This window comes from Hibiscus syriacus, unplaced genomic scaffold (assembly GCF_006381635.1).
Source record: "Hibiscus syriacus cultivar Baekdansim isolate YM2019G1 unplaced genomic scaffold, ASM638163v2 tig00008262_pilon, whole genome shotgun sequence".
NCBI classification, from domain to species: Eukaryota; Viridiplantae; Streptophyta; class Magnoliopsida; order Malvales; family Malvaceae; genus Hibiscus; species Hibiscus syriacus.
In genome coordinates, this window is record NW_024062160.1 from 107,544 (window position 1) to 124,999 (window position 17,456).

A 17,456-nucleotide genomic window follows, 5' to 3' on the forward strand; every position below is an offset into this window, starting at 1 on the left:
GAAAGAAGGAATCTCCTTTAGTTGTTATTGTTGTTGTAATTTGGTGGTTTTATTAACACTGTTGGTAGCCGGTACAATCTAGTTCTTAGAGACAACCTGGCTAAGGCTAAAGCGAATCATTATCCAAGTATCGTTTGGAATTGGAACCCTAATCTGTCTTTATTTGGTGCCCCACCTCCTGTTTTGTTGGTAATTTTGCTGTGTTGCTGGGCATCCAACAACATACACAAATGTCTCATCATCAAACAAGGTTCCACCAGCTGCTACATTTAACATATAATTATTAGAATATAAAACTTTTTAGACCACTTGGAGGAAGGAAAAAAATGGTTTATAATCATTGTTGTGCCCTCCGCCGATCCAAGGCAGTTTTGGTGGAAGGACATAATTTTAGTGTTATATCCCACAATGAAAATGGGACTACTCACTAGTGGCCCAATAACTAACAATCTGATAAGTCCAACTCAGAGGATTAAAAGGCTAGGCTTGTGATAATTTGGATTCAACCTATTAAGTATAACATCCTCTCACACATGAACCTAGTCATGTAGCTCTCGAATATATACAGTGTATAACAGAACTTCCATGTGATAGAAAGAGAGAAGTTGAGAGACTGAACACACAGTGTATATCCCCCAAAGGTGCAATTTTGAATACATCTCAAAAAGGTGGTTATTAGATACACGGGCTGAAAGGGGGTCATAGGCCTAAATTAAGGTATACGGAGTAATCTTCGTTATCATAAATAGCAAAAAGGTCCAGAAAAAAATGTACGTTTCATTCGGACAAGCAAGTTGGCCTACACTTAAAATCGAAAATCGTTACCAGCTCCAACGTGAAACATACTGAACATCGTATAGAAGCCAAGATCATTCCTTCTCCTGAGTCCAGATCCTCACAGTCTTATCGTTGCCGAGTGCAGCCGATGCAATCATGTTGCGGTTGGGGTGACATGCAACCGATATAACAGCATCGGTATGACCTTCCAACTTCTGAACTACCTTCCTGGACTGAAGTTCCCACAGGTATACACAGTTGTCCTCGGAGCCGCTAATGATATACTTCCCATTTGTAATAGAGAAAGAAGATGAAATGCAGAACTTTGAATTTACATGACCGGTGTAAGTTTTCAGAAACTTCCCAGTTTCAAAGTTCCAAAGCCTCTGCAGAGAGAATGTGATAGTAAGAAAAAGTTGTTGAGGACAAAAACTCCAGGTAGAGAAACACAAAAATCTAACAAGCTATTTTCAGAACATCAAAAAAGTACTTCAAAGCCATTTTAATCGGCACATAAAAGAACTCAAAAACAAAAAAACATACAAGAGAATCTTTTGCCTTTGAAACGGCATGTAAAAATCACTTCTATAAGATATAAGCAAAGTCGACTGATAAAGCAAACTAAAGTTACTTCAGCTAATCGGGCTGTTTACAAATGCAATAGCACTTCAAATAACAGTTGTTTATCAAATAAAACTATTTGTAAACAACGAAACATAAAGAAACGGTGAAATTGCATTGCAAGTGAGTCGAATATGACAAATTAACCATCCTTATGGGGCATCCCGGCACTCGCTCTATCCGTTTACGGTAATACCAATACATAAGCTAACAATTTTTCTGAGAAAGGGATCGTTTCCAACAGCAGTAGTGAGATTTCAGACAAAACAACTGATTCGCTGATTCCATAGATAAACAGGGTCGGAAAAAAGCACAATTCTATTAAGTTGCCAGTATTAAAGGTCATCTAATAAAGAATAAAAAAAGCCAAATTTAGATAGTCGTCCCAAGATCAAGAACAACTCTGTTCTTCACATACAACAAACATGAAAACTTACCAAAGCTAAAAGATATATGTATGTAATATGTATGTATATATATATACATATATGGATACATACATATGTTGAAATGCCATTACATCATTAATACATACATATGTTGAAAGATGACATAAACTACAAAAGCATGTTGAAATGTCATTACAATGAGAACAGACTCAAACATGGAAGTGAAGTAAAAAAGAAGTAAAACCCACTGATACTAAAGTAAGCTAAAAGATTAGCCCGCCAAAGTAGTTCTTTAATTTCCAAGACTATGCAACATCAATTTGCCTCAGACAAGTTGAAATTTATATAAATATGCGACCCTAAAAGAACCCTCAATCTAACATTGGGAAATCAGAATTTTTTAATGAATTAACACGCATTAAAAGAAAATAAAAAAGGGGAAAAGAAAAGACCCAAAAATGAATACTTACTAAAGTATTATCCAGAGTCCCAACCAGAATAAATTTCCCATTAGGCGAAAACTTAACATAAGAAACAGGTGGGTTCTCATCATCAATCAAAGTCTTCATACAATGCCCAGTTCCAGCGTCCCAAATTCTACAAAGCCCGTCATAACTACTCGAAACTATAAGGGAACCATCTCGATTAAAATCAACGGCTGTGACTGGATCAGAATGAGCGGGCAAAACTTTCAAGCATTTCCCAGTTTTCACGTCCCAAATGCGCACCGTTTCATCGAAAGAACCCGAAACTATCATGTTAGATTGAGGGTTAAAGTTGACGCAGAAGACATAGTTGGTGTGGCCGTGAAGGGTTTTTATCAAAGAACCAGTGGGAACGTCCCAGATACGGATAGTTTTGTCGTCGGAAGCAGAGACGAGGAACCGGGAGTCGTTGGAGAAGGCCACGTCGGAGACGCCTTGGTCGTGGCCAGAGTATTCATGGATTGGAGTGAGGGTGGCAGCGGAGGGGGAGAGAGAGTAGGTCCGGAGGGTTTTGTCGGCAGAGGAGGAGGCGAGGAGGCTGCCGTCGGAGGAGAATTTGACGGAGGAGATGGAGTTTTTATGGACGGCTAGGGTTTGGGAGAGAGCGTAGGGCTTGAAAGGCTCGGTTGCCGTCGCCGCCGCCTCAGATGTGGTGGTTGTAGCTTCAGTCGACATATTTTTCGGGGATCTCGAGGAAGAAAGTTTTTGGGGGGAGGGTTTAGGGTTTTGAAGTTATTTTTAGGTGAATTTTTGTTAGCTGTAGGAATAAATACGGACGATACCATTTATTGGATTAAAAACAACCTTTTTATTACCAATCACAAATGAGATAAAAAATTATTAAGTTTCAAAAATAGGATTGAAAGTTCAAATTCTGGTTTAAGAATTAAATAAATTGAAATTTATATTAAATTTATGTAATAATCAATTGATTAATAAATAAGTTATAGATAGTTATAAAAAATTAATATCAACTAGTTTTTTATTACTAAAAATATTTTAGACAAAAATTAATATAAAATTAAAAATGTGATAACTAAATTCATATTAAAGTGGAGTAAAAGGATTTTGAGAATTAATTTTTTAAAATAATATGAGATAATTATAAATTAATATCTATTCAAAATATTTTTTAACTATTAATAATCTCATCCTCGTTTCCATCAAGCAATGGCTTCGTTCTGGTTGTACAGACTTGTTGACTTCCATCATTGGACTTGTCGACGCTATGTAGGAAAACACCTGTAACAGAAACAACATTAATAAAATCTTCTGTAAAATAACTGATATACAAAAAGTAACAAGGTCTCATGCTGCATCTGGATTTTTCAGTCTACCATACGAGGCAAAATGTTTTTATTCAGGGATTTAAATCGCGATTGCAATCGTGTTTTCGGTTGTGTTGCATTTATCACGATTGCGGACGTAATGGATGCTATCGCGATCACTGTGGGTATCACGAACGTGAATATTTTTTAATTTGCACAACTTATTACAAAATATAATAAATTGTAATTATAATTATAAAAAATCAATTTTAATGATATTTAGAGTGTTTTCTAACACTTATGAACTTCTAAAAACTTTTATTAATAGATGAGCATAATTTTTACCATCATTAATTATTCTTATATTTATTTATAAATTTCTTAAAAATATTATACAAGAAACATAAAATTAAAATTAGAATTTATAAATATAAAACAATCCATTACTTTATTATCAATAATATAATACAAAATATAATAAGCATTTACTAATAGTGAAGAAAACTAAGTTTATTGCATAAATTAATAAATAATAAAAATAATTTAAGTTTATAAAATTTAAATTCAACATTAAATCTCTTAAAAGAATTCATAATCATTTAAAAAATTAACCCATAAAATTATCTATTATTATTCACTTGCTAAAAACAACATATTAAAATTTAAAACTCACAAAACTAAAATAAACCCAACAAAAAACCCCATGGTAACCCTTTTCTTTTGGTCCAAACCTAAAATATTAAAAGTAAAAAAAATATTTAAAATCTAAATATAAATAAAATAAAAAAATTTAAATCCCTAAGCATCTTCTTCTTCTATCTCGTGAGAGAAGAATGGCAGATGCACAACAAAATCAAGTATGGATTCCCCTGCTCTTTCTTTGTTGAAAATCATCAATTGAAACATCGGGTGTTTGGGTGTCGCTGCTATCTTCAATTGAAAATCATGTATGAGTTCCATGCTATTTCTTTGTCGAAAATCATCAATTGGAACATAAGGTTCCCATGTTTTCCTCTTTTTGTTGTCCAAAAAACAGGTATGAGTCTGATTATTTTCCTTTTTTTCTTCTTTCTTCCAAGCTCTACTATCGGCCACTATCGGTGTAATTCCGCTTCACCGTTATTTTAGACAATTGCGGTATCAGACGACGGCGCTACCGCAAAATAGTAGCCGCTATCACGTTTGCTCTCCGCTATTTAAACATTGATTTTATCCTAAACTAGAAATCCCAGAAAAACTTCATCATGAAACCACATGGAAATATTTTTTTAGTATAACAACCGATATCTTATCTATTTGTTGGCTAATCCGAATCGTATACTGCATAAGCCCATTATGAGATGACTCTCCCAATCCAGTTTGCACCATTTATAACCTTAGGGTTCGAGCCATGGATCTTGTTCACGAGACCTAGCACGTCATCTCACTAAACCATGTGGTACTTATGGATCACATGCAAATATAGTTGCACCATGCTGAGTTTCTCTCAGAGAAGATGCAACTCGACCATTGTACCACGGAGACAACTCTTAATCCAGTAATAAATAGGAACATTTTATTAGTCGTCTTCTTTCGACAAGAAATGCACTTTCAGTAGTTTTGAGTACATTAGTATGCTTTAAGGAGGCTTAATATCCCGAATTGAAAGAAATACGAGTATATTCAGATTCATGCATCAAGTACTTGTACAACAAGAGGGATTATAAATAGAAGATAAACAATAAGGCAAACTATAAATGATGTGTTAAGAAATGTCATAACCCAGGTAACAAGGCAAAGATAGGCTGAAAGAAGTTTGAAATATTGTGTTCACAGTCAAATGACCTATATTTTTCAGAGAAAGATACAAATCATGAAACAACTTATCAAATGTAAATAAACAAGTTTACCGCACTAAACCTGTGCCTAACAAGCTCCAGTATAAATGAACTCACCTGGAGAATCCCAACAAGTGGTGAGGAAGGCACAACACCGAATATGTGAATCGAGACAGTAGAGATTGCCATAGATAATGGTCTCAAACTCGTCTTTACACAGTGGAGACACACATAATTGACGGGAGCCTGTAAAATCAATATTCGGTGAGAAAGTGACATTACTAGATCAGCAAAACTGCTCAAATATTTCATGATAATCCAAAATAATAAATATTGCTCTTGTGCTAATGTATTTACTTCAGTGGCAAATGTGAACCATAAAAGTTCTTTCCTTTACGAAAAGGGGAAATATGATAATATGGTTCAATTTGTATAAACTTATAAGCTACCGGTAGGGGGTGATTATTCGATCGAGTCAAATCGAGTCGAGTTAAAAATTTTCGATTTAGTTGTGCTGAAATCTTATTTTATAACTCAAACTTTATTTGAAAATTTTTGAGTCGTTTTTTTCGAGTTTCTGTTTAAAATTAATTGTAAGTATCTATAATGTTATGGTACTAATTGATTCCAATTTAAACAACTTTCTATAATCATATACAATATACATATATATTTCTTCATATTTTTTTCAGATGTGATATACATATCTCATGCAGAGTTGAAGGACTCGACTCGAACTTGAAAAATAATCCACTAATTACTAAAAATTTCGAGTTATTCGAGTTGTATTTTATAACTCAAACTTTATTTGAAATTTTTTTCGAGTCTAGTTTTGCTCAACCCTAGCTCTATGTGCTCTAAAAACAAGTATATAAGACTCATGGAATAGTTTCTAACTAAATCTTCTTTAAATTTTTTTACCAATCGAATCTAATTGAAAAAGGGAAAGAGAAACTCCCTACACCTGCAGAAATACAAATAAATAATTATTTGGAACAATATCATAAATCAAAGGTCGAAAAGAAAAAATCTAGCTCACTCCATTTTTATATTACCTGAGTTGCAAAAACAAGTAATTCACCCACAGCAAAAAGAACTATAAAACCATACAGGCTCCTGAGACAAAAAGCAGAGAAGCAAAATATTTCCCATAGAAATGTTGCTCCCGAAAGAAGCTGTTAAAGAAGCAAAGTAAGCCATAAATAATGCAATAAAAAAAGAGACAATTTCAGAAGACGATTTACAGCTGCTAGTTAGTTTCATCAGGAAGTAGGATAGAATATAACTTCTCAATTTTATGAAAATCCCAATACATCTCTGTGTTTGTCTGTTGCTGGTTAACTTGTTATTTTTCTATACTTTGCAATGTGTTTGCAAATTTTTTTTCAGCTGTGTGGATTTAAAGAAGTAACAGTGGAGGACAAGTATCCATTGAAAGAATCCTATATTCCTCTTTTGTTTTATTACATCGCTTTATTAGGCAAAATAATGAAGAATACCACCTATAGTTCAATTTCTCAGAAAACTCTCAACACTTTATATCAACTTATTTTACACACACATGCATGTAAAAGGAAAGGAAAACATTCACACATTACAATTCCATTCCCATTTGGAATTTTGCTTTGCTTCACTATGGTAGACTGATGCCGATCTTCAATATTTACACAGTTCAGTCTAAGTTCTAAAGCTTTTCTCACCAAAATTATGCCCCTGATTAAGTCAATTGCTTAGCGGTGTTTTTTGTGGGAAACACCTCAATGCCATTTTCATATACTTCTTATGCTCATGGATAAAGAGTCGAGGTCCCATCCTAATTTGGACTGCTTCTGTAGTGGTAGCACTGCCGTCACTATAGTCAAACAGGTATGAGAGAAGAAATGCTTGTTGGTTGTTGCTCTTGATTCTTCAAATTTTCCAGCTTCCTTTTTCTGCAATTGCACATATTTTAATGAGGCTTGTGCTGCAATTTCCTCATCAGTACTCATCGTGATGTTTCATGCTCCTGTTCACTTTTCTTTTTGTTTAACAGATCCCTTGCACGATCGACCTTTTGACAACCTCTGGAATGCAGCTAGCTTTGTTAGTTCAACCTATGGCCCTCCCTCATCCATCAGAGGACCCTATTCAAGTAATGCTTGAGCAATTTGTACTTCTAATTGGCTATCCTGATGGCCGGCGTAGAGTTGCTGATGAGAGGCCTGAGATTTGTAAATGAATAGTTGAATTTGTTGCTTCAAAAGTGTTCATGATTTGTTGAAATTTATAAATTCATAAATTTCAAATTGACACATGTTTATTTCTACTTCATGTAACTCTAGTTACATCTCTGTCTCTTTTCTTCTTAAATGCTTTCCTAGAAATTTTTAATACACACATCTTTGGATAATGTATAGATAACATGATTACTTAACATTTTGTTAGAGAATACCTTAGCGGCATTTTGTGAATATAAACGCCACGACAAGTCATGACTATTAACGGCGTTTTGGTGAAAAACACCACTATATATCATTATTATTAGCGGCATTTGTAAAATAAATGCCGCTAAAAAGCATAACCTTTACAAATGCTGCTAAATGACCTAACCTATTGCGACTTTTGTAAAATAAACACTGCTAAAAAGCATAACCATTTGTGGCGTTTAACGTTCACAAATGCCACAAACTTTTGCGGCTTTTCTTTTAGCGGCGTTTGTTTTTGCTCCATAAGGGTTTTTAGCGGCGCTTAAAAACGACATTATATGACTAAAAAAACGCAGCTATAAACCTGTTTTTGTTAGTGCTCATATGAATTTAACTTTTTTTTTTCTTTTATTAAATATTAGGAGAGAATTGTGGGGTTTATGATTGGTGTCACATGCTTTGTTTGAATACTCCGGGTAACTATTGTTCATCACGGCACTGCCCTCTTGAATATGAATTCAACAGTATCAAATTCAGTTGCGAGCCCAAAAATATGAATTCAACTGCATGGGGGTATCCTTTTGCCTTCTCAGTCAGTATACTCTTCATGGGGGTAACTGTAAAAACACACACTTAAAAAGGATGGAAACATGCTGTCTCTAAAAAGAAAAAGGAAAGAGTAAAGTATATAAATGCACTAAACTATTTTAAAATTATTTTTTGGTCACTAAAGTTTTAGAAATTATAAAATGATCCTCAAATTTATCGAACTATTATAAAATATTTATTGCACGTTATAAAATAGAAATAAATTTTGATAAGTATTAGGACGCTTTTTTAGAAGTTCATTAAGTTCTAATGATCATTTTTTTTGTTAAACTAAGGTGATTATAAAATAATATATATTTTAAATACTTTCAATTATTTGACAATAAATGATCAATCACATTTGCTATAGTCGATGGTGCTCGAACCCAAAATCTCTAAGAATAACTACTATTCATTTAACCACCATAGAATTTGATTCACGCAATTTCTAAGGATAACAATTATTACTTTAACCACTAGATAATCTTATTCATGCAATTTTAATGACCATTTTGTATTAGTTTGTAGCAGCTCATCAACATTTAAGATCCTATAGATTTTTTTTATATAGAGGCCGTATGGGTTTTAAAATCATCAATAAGAGGTAAGTAGGAAAAATAATCAAGACCAAATATGATTTAAATGAATGATAACTTAAGGCAACAGAAAAATTACTTACAAGAATCGGGAACTAAAAGGATGTTTAATGGTAAAGTTACAGTGTCAGTTCTAGTTGATCTAGTCGTTGAACAAGAAGGAAGATCATCCCAGGATTCCATAATCTCCTCTACTTCAGATTCATCACCACCACTTTGTTCGATAACATTACATTCTTCTTCTGATGCCTGTATCAACTCCAGCTCCATTGCTACTTGTTTCATGGTGGGTCTACTCTTTCCATCAAGATTCAAGCATTTTTTTTTGCTAGTTTAGCCACTGCTATAATTTCTTTTTCTGGACCATCATTTTGTACCATTGAATCCAGAATTAATGTTGTCAAATAACGAATTCTCCTGCAGTGAAAGGAGAAAGCATGACACCAAGCTTCTCACTTCCTCAGTTTGTTAGCCCGTTGGGTTTGTATTTCTCCTCTTTATGAAAGATATCTGTTTTGATTATCCGGAAAAAGAAAGAAGGATATATGTTTCACGTTGACCATTGTCAAACCCCTAAGCCTCCTGTTATGCTTTCACTCGTACATGCGTTATCTTCTTCCCTGGTTTATCTTAGATTTCTCTTCAACACTGCTTGCTGTTGTAATCACGTGAGTTTTACTCTCACTTTACTTGTTTTATTTATGAATGTGTGTGTACAGAGATTAAAGAATAACATGCAAGTATCACATGGCCTGAACGCTTTCAAATTTTATAATTGATAGTGGAAGATGGATATAATTGCATACAATATTCAATCCGCCAAAATTGAAATTTTAGGACTCTTGCTTTCACTTTATCACAAATAGTTTATATACGTTGAAGTTGAAGAGAAATTTTATAATTTACTACGTTAAACTTTAAACATAAACTCAAAATATCGACTTGACTCGACTCGAATTTTATAAACTCGAGTCGACTCAAAAAAACTTTTGAATCAATTTCGAGTTATAAAATAAAACTTATCAAATCGAATAAATCAAATTTTTTTATTCGATTCGACTCATGTAGCTTTCACCCCTACTCTTACTTTCATTTTGTTGCAGTAAATACCGGTCTGTCTCACTAGACAATGTGTTGTTGATAAGTCATATCATTTTCAACAATAGTCAATAACAGTTAACGATAAAACAACTATTTTGTAACTGAATAAAATTAATAATTATTTTTATAATTAAAAATTATTTAATAAAACTTAATAATAATTTATGTACTTTTATCCCCATCTTGAGTCTTAAACCAAAATATGAGACAAAAATTGACAACTCAAAATCGAGTAGTACTGCACGTTACCCAATAATAAAACAGATAGAACAGCTGTACTGTACTAGGAATTGACAGCTGCTTCCCACTAGTACGCATTCTTAGTGAATGAACAAAGACCAAGGTCTCTGTCCTGCAAATTTTGTCCTCCTCTCGAACAGTAAATTAAGCAATTAAATTATTGCGATAAATGGAAGCAAGAGTCCAGAAATTTCTTTGGGACTTGACGTATTCTATGTTCAAGTATGGAGGGCTGAATATTGTATGCATTTATAAAATTGAAAAGCATCCATGCCATGTGATACATTCATAAATAAAATAAGTAACATGAGAAGCAAGAAAATCTTTAAAACTTGATCCACTTAATCCAATCTACATCAGAGAAGTTAAGAATCCAAATGGGTTTTCATCTAGAGTTCTACTTCATCCTCCTAATCCTTTTATGCTCAATGTTACAGGCAGCAGAATCTCAAGAAACTAATTGCGGGGAAGAAGTATGTGGAAATGTTACAATTCCATTCCCATTTGGAATGAATAGAAGCTGCTATGCCAGTGACTGGTTTAGAGTAATTTGCAAACGAACCCATAATGGGGAAAAGCCTTTCATAAGCGTAAAGGGCGTCGATCTGGAGGTACTGGGTTCCTTGTTCTCCCCAGACACCATTCTGATAAAAAATCCAGTAACTTACGTTAACTGTGATCATAAAAAGGACGCTACAGTCAATCTGGAAGGCACTCCATTTTTGTTCTCGACTGACTACAACATGTTCGGGTCCGTGGGTTGCGGGAATTTGGCTATTATTTCCAGTAACGATGGTGAACCCCTTGGCGGCTGCATTCAATCGAGATGTGGAGACAGGGGTTCTGAACCTGAACCTGGCTGCTTTAATCAAGTTTTAGGAAATTTCACTTCAACTATAGTCAACATGAGAGCCACGTATCCTGGTGCTAAGAGATGCGCATCTGCTTTCCTTTTTACCAGGCTCTATTTCCGTGGAGATGATCCATTAGGCATTGGCAGTGGCATCGATAATGAAACCACGCATGTCCCCACAACCCTCAGTTTGAATTCAACCTTTTGCAAAGATGGAGGTCAGTTACTCACTGTCACGCAGTTAATTACCTTGTTCTTTTATAGAATTACATTTTGATAAGTACCTTTATTTCTTCGGGTTTTTTATTATAATTGAAATTTTATTACCCAAAAAATGGGAAAATTCGCTATAATATAATTAACAACAAACCAATTTTATGAGAGCTAAGCAACAAAAACCAGCTTGACTAAACAATAAAGACTACTTGCTTACCAACCTCTTGAGCTATACCCCCATTTTCAACAAAAGGAGCCTCCTTGTTTTATCATAGTCCCACAAAGCCTTAACCTATCGCAATCTTTAATTTCTCAAACCAAGTCAACAACACCCCCCCCCCCCAAAAATACGCAAAGATTCTGTTGTTCCTCTCCCTCCAAATGTAATACAGAAAAAAACACTTCAAGCAATCTTTAGCAAGGTAGTACGGAAAGACTTATCCTTAAGTCGAGACATCGCCCAATAAACTTCCTGACGCCATTTTCCATCGTGTCTCACCAATGACACAATCTCAACGCCTTCCCTCAATCCTCTCAAACCTCTCTAGCGAAGTCACATCCAACAAAAAAAAAATGATCCCCTAATTCCAACTCCAGGAACAGAAACAACGGCTGCCATCATCTACAATCCCCCATTATAATAGAGGACTCTTAGTCGGAAGTCAAGTAACAATGGCGTTCCGAGGCACGTGAAAAGCAATCAGTTAGATTGCTTTTGTTTTTTTACTTTCCAATTTTATATCATTATAAATTTTTATTTTACTGAAAGAGTGAATGTACATAAGTAGGATTTTAAAGGGTGTTAACTTGGAGCAATTTACACCGTTTTGCTAAGGCCGCAGGTTGCGAACCAGGACCAAGACTAGGACCGACCAACTTAAACGGTGAAATCCCTTGTGGGAACGTTACGTTTCAATACCCATTTGAAATAAACGACCAACATCATCCCAATGGTAGCCGGTTTAGAGTCATCTGCAAGAAAACAACAGATGGGCGGTCAATGCCTTTCTTGAACATAAATGGCTTGGATCTGCAGATACTCGACTTTTCATTTTTGAAAGGCAACGTCGTGGTGAACCATACAATAATTTATTTCAATTGTCGCAAGAAGAAGAACAATGGGATGAGTCTTAATCTAACAGCCACCCCCTTTTACTACTCAGAGGGCAACGTAATTTGGTCTGCAGGTTGCGGTAATTTGGTGACTGTTTTCGGCAACGAAACGAGTAATCTTATTGGCGGCTGTTTGCAACCAAGTTGTAGGAATAGCAATGAGGATTCCTCAGCTACTGGCTGCCCTACTAATGTTCCTCAGGGTCTCTCTTCTTTTTTTGTGAACATGAGTGGAAGGGTTGATTCTAGTGATTATAGCCGGAGAAGATCTTGCGGATTTGCTTCCATAGTAAGCTGGGACGTTTATTACGATTTGACCTCAGAGCCACAAGATTTCGATTTAAGTAATTGGACGTATGTTCCAGTATTACTGCAATGGAGCACGCCGATATCAGGATCGTGCCATTTGAAACAAGGTTTAAGCGCTAATTGTAGCTCCGATCGTCAATATTGCTGGCAAAGTTTGGGCTCTACTCATCTCTGTGTATGCAACAAGGATTTCGGTACCGGGGATATTTCGAGGTTATGCAAAGGTACAATTGAACATATCGTTTCAATAACACATCTACTTGTTTATATTTTTTGAAAGCTGCCTATTTCTATTCTATCTATTTAACCTTTTTTATTTCTTTATTGAATCAGGAAAGAATTGCGGGGCTTATGTTTGGTGTCACATGCTTTGTTTGAATACTCCTGGAAATCATTGTTCACCACGGGACTGCCCTCTTGGATATGAATACAATACTACCGCATTTAGTTGTGAGCGCAGAAGATCTGCTTCCCTAGTACCACCACCACCACCACAACAAAATACTCGGAACTGGACAAGCATCATTATAGGTATGACTTGAATTCATCCGTTCATTCTTTTCTACATATGGAAGGAAGCATTACGATTTATCAAATCAAAAGTTCCAGCAGTGATATATTTCATTTGAATGCATGCAAATGAAAATTCTTTCATTGTTTGCAAATGAATCTTCATTAACCACGAAATACTACTTTTGTTTTTTCTACGTCTCTGAGTATAAGATATGAACAAAACTGCATTGAAGTATATTTATGGTTGACTTATAAAACTATGTTTCTTATTTGTATATAGGTTGCAGCACTAGTATTGGGACAATATTTCTGCTACCTGTAATATGGCTAATTTACAAAGCGCTGAAAAGAAGAAACGCCATCATGTTGAGGCAGAAATACTTCAAAAAGAATGGAGGTCTGTTACTGCAACAACATTTGTCCACCAATAAAAATAATTTTGAAAAAGTAAAGTTGTTTACTTCCATTGAGATGGAAAAGGCGACGGATTATTATAATGAGAACCGAATCCTTGGTGAAGGAGGCCAAGGAACTGTTTATAAAGGAATGTTAACAGATGGAAGTATTGTGGCCATCAAGAAATCTAAAATGGCAAAGGGCAAGAAATTTGATGAAAAGAAGGTTGAACAGTTCATCAATGAGGTAATAATTTTATGTCAAATTAACCATAGGAATGTGGTTAAGCTTTCAGGATGTTGTCTGGAGGATGAAGTTCCTTTACTGGTATTTGAGTTCATCCCAAATGGAACACTGTATGATCTCATTCATCACCAAAATGACGAATTTCCAGTGACATGGGAAATGCGTTTACGGATTGCAATTGATATTGCCAATGCTTTGTTCTATTTGCATTCAGCTGCTTCTGTTCCTATTTATCACCGAGACATCAAATCAAGCAACATACTTTTGGATGATAAGTACAGGGGGAAAGTGTCGGATTTCGGAACTTCCAGATCTATTACACTTGAACAAACTCACTTAACTACACGAGTGCAAGGAACTTTTGGTTACATGGATCCAGAGTACTTTCGATCGAGTCAATTTACGGAGAAAAGTGATGTCTATAGTTTCGGAGTTGTTCTCGTTGAACTTTTAACCGGCCAAAAACCAATCTCAAAACAAACTGAGGAAGTGAGAAGCTTGGTGGCGTGCTTTCTACTTTCAATGCAGGAGAATTCGTTATTTGACATTCTGGATTCAATTGTGCAAAATGATGGTCCAGAAAAAGAAATTACAGCAGTGGCTAAACTAGCAAAAAGATGCTTGGACCTTGATGGAAAGAGAAGACCCACCATGAAACAAGTAGCAATGGAGCTGGAGCTGATACAAGCATCGGAAGAATATAATGTTATTGAACAAAGTGGTGATGAAGAATCTGAAGTAGATGAGATAATAGAATCCTGGGATGATCTTCCTTCTTGTTCAACCACTAGATCAACTAGAACTGACAGTGTAACTTTGCCATTAAATGCATCCTTTTAGTTTTCAATACTTGTAACTTATTTTTCTGTTGTTATGCAGTCTCTGTTTAATAAATATATCCTACGTTTCTTCATATTTGTTTAAATTATCATTCATTTAAATCATAATTGGTCTTGATAATTTTGTTACTTACCTCTTATTGATGTTTTTAAAATATATACAACTATATATTAGAAAACCTTAGGGTCTTGTTTATTTTCTTTTGTTGTCCTCTACTTCCAAAACTTTGTCCTGATTAATTCGGTTGCACATCTAGTTTTGATGGGTGAATCTCCTTGCAAATATTTTCTGCATATATAAGGACTCAAACCTAAGATCTTACTTAAGCAATATCAAGCTACTTACGACTTGAACCAACCTTGTTGGTCTTGATTATTTTTCCTACTTACATCTTATTGATGCTTTTAAAATCTTTACTTAAATGTTGATGAGCCACACGTATGAATGAAGTTAGCTTCGTTTAAAGGAAGCACGAACCAATCTACCTCAGTGGTAAAATGAATGATTGTTATCCCTAGAGATCGTAGGGTATTTAAGCTTTAATTGTCAAATGATTAAAAATCTTTAGAACAGATACTACGACTTGTAAATACCCTAGATTCATAAAAAAAATAGTGTTTAAAGGAACATTTGTTATTTTTAGAAGTTTCAGGTTCGAGCACCAGAGACTATAAGGTATTTAAATGTTCATTGTAAAATGATCGAGAATCTCTAAAACAGATACTACTATTTGCAAACACTCTACATTAATTAAAAGAAAATATTGATGAGCCACATGGATCATTTTCAGTTACGATTTGGGCTTAGAGTGAAATTTGTGACAAAAAAATTACAAATTATCAAAATATAAAATCTGAAAATTTTGGTAAGAAAGGAACGACAGCTCACCTTTTAAAAATGGAAAAACGAAAAAAGTGTTAAATGACTTTCATCTATCTGAAGTGGAGAAATTTTGCTTATTTCCAATAGCACTTGAATGAACACGCAGTAAAAAAAGTTTTTTTTAAACCTAATAGGAGAGGAGGGTTATCGCGACGCAATATATCTTGTTATTTTTTAATCTCAATATTGTAAAAGATACAATAACTTTTAAAAATGTCAATATTGAACGAATGATCAGGTGGGAAGAGCATTAATAATAATAAGGGTCTGGACAAATTGTTCCCTATCGGTATATAGTTGAATTCCAATTGATTATTCAATATTAATAAGTTTGGTTTTGGTATGAAGAACATGATTTACAAACCAATGATATTGTACTAATGTTCGAATCTTGGAGATCTCATCAAAAGTAACCCCTCGATCATTGGTAATTGCTTTTAAGTAGAGAAGTTCAGAGGATGCATCGACAAGACTACAATATCATGTTTTTATGGTGGATTGATATATAAATCTTTCCTTCTTTGAGAACCAGGATATAATGCTATATCTGAGAAATGCACAATAACCAGATAGCAATTGTTTATCATCTCGATCAATTCCTAGTCAACTTCAGAGAATGAAGTGAGCACCATGGATTGACTAGGACAAGGAGTATCACAAAAAATGAGTTTGATTGCTACCCAAATGACCATGTCGTGGTGCATGCATGTACTGGACTATTTTGTTAACAATGAAAACAGTATCTGACCTAGTGCAAGTGAGATATTGTAATAATCCCATAATACTTCAAAAATATTGAACATCGTACACTGCTTATTCCTCAGCAAACTCAATCCTCTTCTTAAGTATAAATTATTTATTTAGGGTTTTCTGTTAGCAGTTGATGAATTTGTCGATTCATGGTACACACCCACTCTTTGGCATATGAGTGGATATGTTACTATGGTAATTGATTTACATCTACTATCAGGGATATGAGCAGGTAACAATGAACTTCAGGGATTACTACCAGACCCTTTCATCTCGTTTCTTGAATGTGACCAAAGTTGGTTTTTTTTAATATATATATATATATATATATTGCAGCGAAACTAGCTATTATCTGTCTCATAGTATGAATACAAAGGCTAGTAACTCAATAATCATGACATTTCCCCCCCCCCCTCAGATGCTACAGATGAAATCTTCAACTTAACAACCAGCTTGAAAAGCTCAAAACCAACCATCAAGAACAAAATTAGTCCAATTTATATGACTCTTTGCAAACAACAGAAGCATTTAAAAGAAAGTGTACTGATATTTTGCATCTGTATATCATTTGCAGGTCTTTGGAAATCAAATGGTACTGCTGCATATGGATCTACCATAGTTTTTGTTTACCTTAATTACAAAATCTGATGGCTAAGAGAAAATGCAATAAAAACTCTCATGAAAAAGAGTGGGTAAATAAATTCATTACCATGAAGCTAACATCAACAATTGCATTCTCAATTTCTGTATACAAAGGTTTGAGGTATTTTTCTAGTGTGCATTATGTTCTCTCAAAGTGGATTGATTTTACCTTACCTCCTAGAAAATGCAGGTGTGGTGTAATCCATAACTCGTATAGAGGACATTTCTGTTAAGTCAATATCTATACAGACATACTCTAGAATATGCTGAGATCCAAGGAGGATTCAGATCTATTTACCATACCCTACTTGATTTCAAAAAAGTTACAATGAAGGCCTTGATAAGCTACCTCAACTCAAGGAACTTGAGAATTCGAGAATGGCATAAAAGTCTTAATTTATAAGTCATC

The 17,456-nt window shown here is 34.6% G+C and overlaps 3 protein-coding genes across 4 annotated transcripts; 2 read left to right on the forward strand and 1 right to left on the reverse strand.

Moving 5' to 3' along the window:
- Window positions 1-650: 650 nt before the first annotated feature.
- Window positions 651-3,019, reverse strand: LOC120202164 (COMPASS-like H3K4 histone methylase component WDR5A). The gene is made up of 2 exons (XM_039202639.1): window positions 2,258-3,019; window positions 651-1,163 (listed from the first exon to the last, which is right to left on the reverse strand). The coding sequence occupies exons 1-2, from the start codon at window positions 2,945-2,947 to the stop codon at window positions 870-872; spliced, it is 984 nt and encodes a 327-aa protein (XP_039058570.1). The 5' UTR covers window positions 2,948-3,019; the 3' UTR covers window positions 651-869.
- Window positions 3,020-10,664: 7,645 nt separating this feature from the next.
- LOC120202145 (wall-associated receptor kinase-like 8) lies at window positions 10,665-11,277 on the forward strand. The gene is made up of 2 exons (XM_039202625.1): window positions 10,665-11,211; window positions 11,249-11,277. The coding sequence occupies exons 1-2, from the start codon at window positions 10,665-10,667 to the stop codon at window positions 11,275-11,277; spliced, it is 576 nt and encodes a 191-aa protein (XP_039058556.1).
- On the forward strand, window positions 11,223-14,846 carry LOC120202163 (wall-associated receptor kinase-like 22). Of its 2 annotated transcripts, XM_039202637.1 has the most exons (4): window positions 11,223-11,358; window positions 12,192-13,002; window positions 13,112-13,309; window positions 13,572-14,846. In XM_039202637.1, the coding sequence occupies exons 1-4, from the start codon at window positions 11,353-11,355 to the stop codon at window positions 14,771-14,773; spliced, it is 2,217 nt and encodes a 738-aa protein (XP_039058568.1). In that variant the 5' UTR covers window positions 11,223-11,352; the 3' UTR covers window positions 14,774-14,846. The 2 variants fall into 2 exon arrangements, with proteins under 2 accessions (XP_039058568.1, XP_039058569.1); XM_039202638.1 differs by lacking the exon at window positions 13,112-13,309.
- Window positions 14,847-17,456: the final 2,610 nt, after the last annotated feature.

What these genes read in the sequence shown, in the direction of transcription:
- LOC120202164 (XM_039202639.1), bottom strand. Translation starts at nt 2,947, where the DNA reads ATGTCGACTGAAGCTACAACCACCACATCTGAGGCGGCGGCGACGGCA. An exon ending in GGACTCTGGATAATACTTTA is followed by an intron (nt 1,164 to 2,257) that starts GTAAGTATTCAT and finishes TTCTCTCTGCAG; the next exon opens with AGGCTTTGGAACTTTGAAAC.
- LOC120202145 (XM_039202625.1), top strand. Translation starts at nt 10,665, where the DNA reads ATGGGTTTTCATCTAGAGTTCTACTTCATCCTCCTAATCCTTTTATGC. An exon ending in CATGAGAGCCACGTATCCTG is followed by an intron (nt 11,212 to 11,248) that starts GTGCTAAGAGAT and finishes CCTTTTTACCAG; the next exon opens with GCTCTATTTCCGTGGAGATG.
- LOC120202163 (XM_039202637.1), top strand. An exon ending in TATTTCGAGGTTATGCAAAG is followed by an intron (nt 13,003 to 13,111) that starts GTACAATTGAAC and finishes TTATTGAATCAG; the next exon opens with GAAAGAATTGCGGGGCTTAT. An exon ending in CTGGACAAGCATCATTATAG is followed by an intron (nt 13,310 to 13,571) that starts GTATGACTTGAA and finishes ATTTGTATATAG; the next exon opens with GTTGCAGCACTAGTATTGGG.